Source organism: Arachis duranensis, chromosome 3, assembly GCF_000817695.3.
Source record: "Arachis duranensis cultivar V14167 chromosome 3, aradu.V14167.gnm2.J7QH, whole genome shotgun sequence".
Taxonomy (NCBI): domain Eukaryota; kingdom Viridiplantae; phylum Streptophyta; class Magnoliopsida; order Fabales; family Fabaceae; genus Arachis; species Arachis duranensis.
Window position 1 is genome coordinate 94,122,352 of NC_029774.3, and position 9,528 is coordinate 94,131,879.

A 9,528-nucleotide genomic window follows, 5' to 3' on the forward strand; every position below is an offset into this window, starting at 1 on the left:
TACTAGTGGTTAAGCCAAAACTATCTCAATTCTCAATGTTTGTTTACACTACTATTATCCATGCCTTAATTTCTGTATGCTCCTTTCTTGGGATAATAAGTTGAAAATGCTTTATTAGTCAGATGGAGAAAGAAATAATGCAATGGAGAAAGAAATTTATTTAGTCCTTGTTTGATTTCTTTCAACTGCATAGTAGGCCTCTCATCTATGCAAGATTGTCATTTAGAAGGCCATGCTCAAATGTTTCTCTTTGATTATTCTCAGAGCTTTGATCAAAGTAAAAGTGGGAAGTTTAGACCGGATGTCTTCATATCACTTTGTATATTCTTACAATCAGCAAGGTATATATATATTTAGAGAAAAGCCAGAAAGTAATATTTTTCACGCAATTTTTATTTGACCTAGTGTTGAACTTTCATTTCACTGATAAGGATCTTTTATTATGTCGTTCAGGAATCTGTTTAATTCATTTGATACTACAAAACAAGGAAGAATTACTCTTGATCTGAACCAGTTTGTATATTGTAGTAAGTACACACTTTATTTTGATATGTTCTACTTCCTTTTCAGCTTCCAATTGTAGAATATGATTCAACTGAGAGGACGTATTCTGAAGATGATTCATGTATGCTGCACTTTGTAAAATTTCTCAAATGCATTTCTATAGCCAAGTTAACTTTGTCCTGCATACGCTGAGATAATCATTTTTGAGGTTTAGATATTTCTCCCATTTTGAGGGCGTGGCTTGCAACCAAGAAGGTCTTGTAGTGAATATCTCACTGCAAGGAAAGGGTCTCTCTGGAAGCATACCTGCTGCCATTTCTAGTCTTAAGAGCTTGACTGGTCTCTATCTTCACTTCAACTCTCTCAGTGGAATTTTACCCAAGGAGATTTCCTCCTTGACTCACCTCACTGACTTGTATCTCAATGTCAATTCTCTCTCTGGTGATATCCCTCGTCAGATTGCCAACCTCTCTAATCTTCAAGGCAGGTTGCTAACTTCTCTTTACTATTTATTATTATTATTATTTTTTTTGTTCTTCTTCATTGCATGCTTATCAGTCATCACATCTCAGATTCGTCAAACTGCTGAATACTTTAGTGACTTAACAGTGCTTTTGGATTTAAGTTCTGAGAATGGAAAAATTTGGTGGTCCAATTTTGACAATAAGACAAGAGTTCTTGAACTTGCCAACTTTTATTCTCTGCATGTTCAATTTTGTGAAATGAGTATTTTGAGTAGCTGTAAAACAGCTTCAAGATTTTGATCAGGTTAATCTTCTTACACATGCTAGAATGGTGGAATCTGAATTACATATGATCTACTCATAGCATTGGGTTTAGTAGGTATCACAAGAATGCAGTTCATGAGTTGTGTGAAGATGTTCTTATTTCATTTTGTTAGCTTAATATATTTTTTTTGAATTCCATTGTATTTAGATTTTGGAAAATATAAAGTGGTAATTCTTACCTTTATTCTTTTCACATTTTAGCCTACTATAGTAATCATTATATAGAATAAATAAATAGTAAAGTCTTCTAACTAAATATTTTAATATTTTAAGATTTGGATTATTTAACATGCGAAATATTTCTGAGGTTGTACTTTGTGGAGTTTAAATATTTTACCAATGTGATGGCCACATTTTTACATGTATTCATGATTCTAAGTAAGGGAATTGAATATCAGGCTCCTTATTCATATAAATACCTTAATTTTTTATGATACTACAGACAGACCCTTATTAAAAATTGTATATAAAACATCACAAATGTAGGTGCTGGGATAATTTAATGCTCGATCACCAATTTTGTTTTTCTTCTGTTCATTATTCCAACAAATATTTTTTTTCCAGTTTTCTACTTGAACAGATGTTCTCTGTTCATGTACATGAAGTTCTGTCCATGCTCCATATTTCATGATTTGATTTGTCAAAATGTGATTTGTTTTATGTTGAAGCTTACATTTGCAGCAACATAAAAACTTCTTTTTCATACATTCCATGTTTTATGATTCTGTTTTGTCAAGTTGTAACTTGTCTATTGTTGGGACTTTACTTATATTTGGAGCAACACGGAAATGTCTTTTTCATATGTTCTTATCTTTGGGGTAAGAATTAAATAAATTAACAGTATTTCCCAGGTTATTCATTTTGTTATCAGCACCAATTTATGTTAGAATGACATGAGATTTCTGAGTGAGTTTTGCCGATCAATGCTCATGTATTATATTGTTTACATTGGTAAAGCTAGTCTATAATCAAGTGTTTTCATAGACTTCCTCTCCTCCCTCTTTCCGCAGGTTCATAGTGTTTACATAGAATAAATAAATAGTTAAGTCTTCTAGCTAAATATTTTATTTTATTTTATTTTATTTTGCAGAATGGATCCCAAACAGAAGATGAAAGTTATTGCCTGCTTGATTTTACATTTCGAATTAATGAATGACCTTATAGTTAAGTTGTTGATGATTTGCTATATTTTGATTATATTGCAATTGAACAAAAAGAAAAGAAAATGGAATGATAGTTATAGTAGGCAAGTAATAAGAGATGTTAGTGTTGATAGAATTATTTATTTTAGTGATCTAGCATGTATAGAAAACACAAGAATGGATAGATGTGCTTTTCATGCATTGTGTAACATGCTTAAAAGGGTTGGAAGGTTAGAACCAAGTAGGAATATGGGTGTGGAAGAAATGGTTGCCATGTTTTTACATATTATAGCACAAGGCGTCAAAATTAGAGTAATAAAGAGACAATTTGTGAGATCTGAAGAAACAATTAGTAGGAGGTTTAATGATGTATTGCTTGCTATTTTGAGATGTCATAATCTCTTATTGAAGAAACCTCAACCATTTAGCCAGGATAAAATGGATGAACGATGGAAATGGTTTAAGGTAATTTATTTTGCTAATGTTATTAAATCTCATATGGTTGGTGTTCTTTAGGATTGAGTTAATTGATCTTTGTTTTGGATTTTAGGATTGCCTAGGAGCCTTAGATGGTACTCATATCAAAGTCAATGTCCTTGAGGCTGATAAGCCTAGATATCGAAACAGAAAAGGTGACATAACAACCAATGTGCTTGGAGTGGTTGCTCCCGATATGCAATTTATCTACGTACTGGCGGGTTGGGAGGGTTCAGCTGCGGATTCTAGGGTATTGCGAGATGCACTATTTCGCAATGGGTTTAGTGTTCCCCAAGGTATTTTATTGAGACTTTAATATGTTATCAAAGTAACTATTTTATCTTTTATTAATTTTGTTCAATTGTGTATGTCACACTAGGTCATTATTACTTATGTGATGCTGGATATATGAATTGTGAAGGATTTTTGGCACCTTATAGAGGACAAAAATATCATTTGAGTGAGTTTAATCCACATAATCAACCTAGTACAGCTCAAGAGTTTTTTAATATGAAACACTCACAAGCAAGGAATGTCATTGAAAGGGCATTTGGAGTATTGAAAGCAAGATGGGGAATTTTGAGGGGAAGATCATTTTATCCTATTAAGACTCAAGGAAGAATTATAACTGCTTGTTGCCTTTTGCATAATCATATTAGAAGAGTGATGGTTGTGGATCCTATTGATGAGATAGAAAATCAAAATATACTTGGAGTAGATGGTGAGACGATCCACCATATTGAAACGAGTGATGCTTGGGGTAGATGGAGAGATCAACTTGCACAAGAAATGTGGAACCAATGGAGGAGAAGACATCACGCTCGATAATTATAATAATTTTTCTCTGTGTGAGGTTGTTTGTGGTAACATTGATTTCATTTTGTTTATGTGTTTGTGTTCTTATATAAGAGTTGTACATGTATGCTTATTAGTGCAAGTAATTTTTTACTTTTGAGACTTCTTTGTAACTTTCATTTGGATAATAGTAATGTTTTTTTAGTGAATTTAATTGTGATAATGTTAATTTTAATTAAATATATTTGTTATTAGGGGTATTTTAGTAAATTTGAAAAGATTAGAATCGATAATAATTTTAATTAAATATATTTTTATTAAGGGTATTTTAGTAAATTTTTTATTAGAAGTATTTTTGTAAATTCAAAATGTAAAAAAAGTAATAATTTTAATTAAACATATTGTTATTAAGTGAAATTTAGAATCAATAATAATTTAACTAAAGATATTTGATATTGGGGGTATTTTAGTAAATTTAAAAAAATTAAAATTAATAATAGAATATTTTAGTAAATTTAAAAAAAATTGAATCAATAATAATTTTAGTTAAACATATTTGATATTGGGGTATTTAAGTAAATTTTAAAAGAATTTAGAATCAATAATAATTTTAGTTAAACATATTTGATATTGGGGGTATTTAAGTAAATTTTAAAAAAAATAGAATCAATAATAATTTTATTTGAACATATTTGATACTAAGGGTATTTTAGTAAATTTAAAAAAATTAGAACCAATAAATAATTTAACTAAAGATATTTGATATTAGGGGTATTTTAGTAAATTTCAAAAAAAATAGAATCAATAATAATTTTATCTAAACATATTTATTATTAGGGATATTTTAGTAAATTTATTATTAGAGATATTTTTTAAATTAAAAAAATAATGTAAAAAATAATAATATTTAATTAGCTTTATATTTAATTTTAGTCATTAATATTTTAATTTGAATGAGTAAGGGTAATTTTGACATATTACATAATATGACTAAGAAATTTAAACTCAACCAAACAAAAATTTAGTCATTCCTAAGATTATTATATAATATTCCAATGCATCAAGTTTTATAAACAAACATGAAAATCTTATATTCCAAGTAATTTTATTCCTAGGCATTATATTCCTAGGAATAATATTCTTGGGAATAAAATTTAATCTTTGAACCACACACACCCTGAGTTCACAAGTCCTAGTCAACGCAAAGTGAGAGACTAGCTTTGCTGAAGTACAAGCTAACCGGCAATCTTCATTTACCAATCAACAAATGAGTTTTCATAACTTAAGAGTCTCTAATTGATTAATCCAAGTTAAGAACATAAAAATCTAATTAAAAATCCAACCAAGTAAGAGAAAATAAATTTAAAGGAAAACTGAACCTGAACCTAAAGAGAAATCGGAAGAAGAAACCCTAAACCCTAGAGAGAGGAGAGAGCCTCTCTCTCTAGAAAACTACATCTAAACCTAAAATTATGTATGAATGAAAGTGTGAATCCATGATTCCCCCACTCTGCAGCCTCTAATCTATGTTTTTGGGCTTGGAACTGAGCCAAAACCATCCCAAAAATTGCCCCTAGTGTTTTCTGATATCTATAGCACGTGACGCTTTGTCACGCGTACGCGTCGCCAACGCACACGCATCGCTTGGCAAAATCATGGTCATGTGTATGCGCCATACCACGCGTGCGCGTCACCTAACTGCAAGGCAACTATGGTAAATTGGATATCATTTTGAAGGCCCCGATGTCAGCTTTTCAATGCAACTGAAACTGCCTCATTCGGATCTTTGTAACTCAAGTTATGATCGATTTAGTATGAAGAGGTCAGGATTGACAACTTAGCAATTCCTTCCATTTTTGCATGCTTCCTTTCCATCCTCTAAGCCATTCCTGCCCTATAAACTCTGAAAACACTTAACAAACATATCACGACATCAAATGGTAATAAGAGAGGATTAAAATTAGCAAATTTAAGGCCAAAGAAGCATGTTTTCAATCATAGCACAAAATTAGGAAGAAAAATGTAAAACATGCGAACTCTATGAATAAGTGTGAGAATAAGGGATAAAATCCACTCAATTTAGTACAAAATAAATCGTAAAATAGCGGTTTATCAATCTCCCCACACTGTCCTCATGCTAAGCTCAAGAAAACCATAAGAGTGAAGAGGAATGGTAAGGCTTATTAAATGCAACCTATCTATATGAATGCAACTACATGCAAAAATGATTCTACTTATTTGGTTAAAAGTAAATCAAATTCTCCAAGAACAAATATGAAATGGGTTCCATTAATTCGAATCATAAAATGAAATACAGGTAAACTTGCAATAAGAAAGCTCATGAAAGCCGGGAACACAGAATCGAGCATCGAACCCTCACTGGAAGTATATACACTCTAATCACTCTAGTATTTGAGGGTTGAGTCTCTCAATTCCCTACTAATCTTACTTTCTAAGGTTTACTCTTTTATCTACCAATCAACATAATTTAATGCACAAATATATATATATATCAAGAGGTCTTTTCAAGGATTGTAATGAGGTTAGGGTCCAGGTAGGATTGTAATTGGTCAAGTTGACTAAAATCTGAATCCTTGATTAACCTAAACTTCCCACCTAACTTAAGACAATCCATGTAATCAAAATATAAAGTCTTACTACCCAATAACTATGTTTTCTATATATTCATGCATCCCAAATTGAGTACAACTCTTATGCATTGCTACCAACATTTACTTTGGGGCATTTTGTCCCCTTTTTATTTATTTGCTCTTTTCCTTTTCTTTTTCTCTCTTTTTTTTGTATTTTTTTCTTTTGTTTTTCTCAATGCATATGATTAAGGTATTGAATGCATAAACATGTCCTCACATTCTTTCACATTTTCACAAAAGTCTAACATACTCAATTCCCAAACCAAATATCTCGAAACCCAATTTCCCCACACTTAAATCATGAGCATTCTCACTAGTCTAAGCTAACCAAGGATTCAAATTGAGGACATTATTGTTTTTCGCTTAGAGGTAATGATGTGCTAAAATAAAGAACAAATGGGATAAATAGGCTCAACATTAGTTTGCAAAGGATAATGAAAGGGTAAGGCCATATGGGTATGTAAGCTCAGTGAAACAAGGGCCTCAATCATATAAGTGCATGCATACATCAAACAATGGAAATATAGAATCAAGCAAGACAAAGATCACAATTTTAGAGAGAATAACATACACCAAAATAAAATATTGGTCGATAAAATGCAACCAATCAAATAGGTTCAAAATACTTACTGGTTTTGTGTGTTCGAGCTCCAAAACCATGTTCCAAAAATAAATTTCTTCAAGCAATTTTAACACAAAAGATTTAATTCAAGTTAGTCAAATACCCTAAAGCAGTTTCTTGAAAAAGAAATTATTACTTCAACAGAGTAGTGGTAAAATATACACAAACTCTAACTATAATGCCATCTATCATGCAATACAATAACTAATCTAACAAAGAAAACTAAGAATTGGTGTTGAAAAGAAAGTAACTAACTCACGGAAGTCGGTATTGACCTCCCTACACTTAAAGATTACTCGTCCTCGATGCATGCAAAGATGTGCAAGTGGACGGGGGTTGTGAGCTACAACTACTGTGCTTTCTCCAAAGAATATGCGGGGGGACTTGTTTGTCACCCTATTCGAAAGCTTTTCCGTTTTCCTCCTCGGTGGCCATTGGTAGGCGAAATTGTGATCATCAACAATGGCTCCAAAGATTTGGTGCTCTCAAACGTGAATCTCACTTTGTCACAACTCCGCACAACTAACTAGCAAGTGTACTGGGTCGTCCAAGTAATACCTTACGTGAGTAAGGGTCGATCCCACAGAGATTGTTAGTATAAAGCAAGCTATGGTCATCTTGTAAATCTCAGTCAGGCTTATCCATGTGGTTATGGGAGATTAGATAATTAAAAGATAAATAAAATAAACAGGAAATAAAGATAAAGTTACTCATGTAATCCAATGGTGGGAATTTCAGATAGGTGCATGGAGGTGCTGTGTTCCTTCCGAATCTCTACTTTCTTATTACATTTATCCAATCCTTCTTACTCCTTTCCATGGCAAGCTGTATGTAGGGCATCACCATTGTCAATGGCTACATCCCATCCTCTTAGTGAAAAAGGTCCAAATGCTCTGTCATAGCACGGCTAATCATCTGTCGATTCTCAATCAGGTTGGAGTAGAATCCAGTGATTCTTTTGCGCCTGTCACTAACGCCCAGCCTTCAGGAGTTTGAAACTTGTCACAGTCATTCAATCCCGGAATCCTACTCAGAATACCACAGACAAGGTTAGACTTTCCGGATTCCCATGAATGCCGCCATCAATTCTAGCTTATACCACGAAGATTCTGATCAAGGAATCCAAGAGATATGCGCCCGGTCTAAGGTAGAATGGAAGTGGTTGTCAGTCACGCGCGTTCATAGGTGAGAATGATGATGAGTATCACAGATCATCACATTCATCAAGTTGAAGTGCAACGAATATCTTAGAACAGGAATAAATCGAATTGGATAGAAAATAGTAGTAATTGCATTAAAACTTGAGGTACAGCAGAGCTCCACACCCTTAATCTATGGTGTGTAGAAACTCCACCATTGAAAATACATAAGTGAAAGATCCAGGCATGGCCGAATGGCCAGCCCCCAAACGTGATCATAGGATCAAAAATACCATCCAGGATGAAAATACAATAGTAAAATGTCCTATTTATAATAAACTAGCTACTTAGGGTTTACAGAAGTAAGTAATTGATGCAGAAATCCACTTCCGGGGTCCACTTGGTGTGTGCTTGGGCTGAGCTTGAATGTTACACGTGCAGAGACTTTTATTGGAGTTGAACACCAAGTTGTAATGTGTTTCTGACGTTCAACTCTAGTTCGTGACGTGTTTCTGGCGTTTGACTCCAGGATGCAGCATATAACTGGCGTTGAGCACCAATTTACGTCATCTAATCACAAATAAAGTATAGACTATTATATATTTTTGGAAATCTCTGGATGTCTACTTTCCAACGCCGTTGAGAGCGCGCCATTTGGAGTCTGTAGCTTCAGAAAATCTATTTTGAGTGCAGGGAGGTCAAATTTCAACAGCATCAGCAGTCCTTTGTCAGCCTCCTATTAGAGTTTTGCTCAAGTCCCTCAATTTCAGCCAGAAAATACCTGAAATCACAAAAAAACACACAAACTCATAGTAAAGTCCAGAAATGTGAATTTAGCATAAAAACTAATGAAAACATCCCTAAAAGTAACTAGATCATACTAAAAACTTCCTAAAAATAATGCCAAAAAGCGTATAAATTATCCGCTCATCACAACACCAAACTTAAATTGTTGCTTGTCCCCAAGCAACTGAAAATCAATTAGGATAAAAAGAAGAGAATATACTATAAATTCTAAAATATCAATGAATATTAATTCTAATTAGATGAGTGGGACTTGTAGCTTTTTGCTTCTGAACAGTTTTGCCATCTCACTTCATCCTTTGAAGTTTAGAATGATTGGCTTCTCTTGGAACTCAGAGTTCAGATAGTGTTAATTGATTCTCCTAGTTAAGTATGTTGAGTCTTGAACACAGCTACTTATGAGTCTTGGCTGTGGCCCTAAGCACTTTGTTTTCCAATATTACCACCGGATACATAAATGCCACAGACACATAACTGGGTGAACCTTTTCAGATTGTGACTCAGCTTTGCTAAAAGTCCCCAATTAGAGGTGTCCAGGGTTCTTAAGCACACTCTTGTTGCCTTGGATCACAACTTTATTTCTTTCTTTTTCTTTTTTTTCTTTTT

At 33.1% G+C, this 9,528-nt stretch overlaps 1 protein-coding gene across 1 annotated transcript; it reads left to right on the forward strand.

The window, feature by feature from the left end:
- The first annotated feature begins 2,569 nt into the window (after positions 1-2,569).
- Positions 2,570-3,739, forward strand: LOC107479746 (protein ALP1-like). The gene is made up of 3 exons (XM_016099851.3): positions 2,570-2,899; positions 2,985-3,207; positions 3,291-3,739. Exons 1-3 carry the CDS (start codon positions 2,612-2,614, stop codon positions 3,737-3,739), a joined length of 960 nt encoding a protein of 319 aa, XP_015955337.1. The 5' UTR covers positions 2,570-2,611.
- The last annotated feature ends 5,789 nt before the right edge of the window (positions 3,740-9,528 follow it).

Bases quoted from the DNA above. Each gene is read 5' to 3' on its own strand.
- LOC107479746 (XM_016099851.3), top strand. From the start codon at position 2,612: ATGGATAGATGTGCTTTTCATGCATTGTGTAACATGCTTAAAAGGGTT. The intron at 2,900-2,984 runs GTAATTTATTTT...TTTGGATTTTAG, and splicing joins AACGATGGAAATGGTTTAAG to GATTGCCTAGGAGCCTTAGA. The intron at 3,208-3,290 runs GTATTTTATTGA...ATGTCACACTAG, and splicing joins TGGGTTTAGTGTTCCCCAAG to GTCATTATTACTTATGTGAT.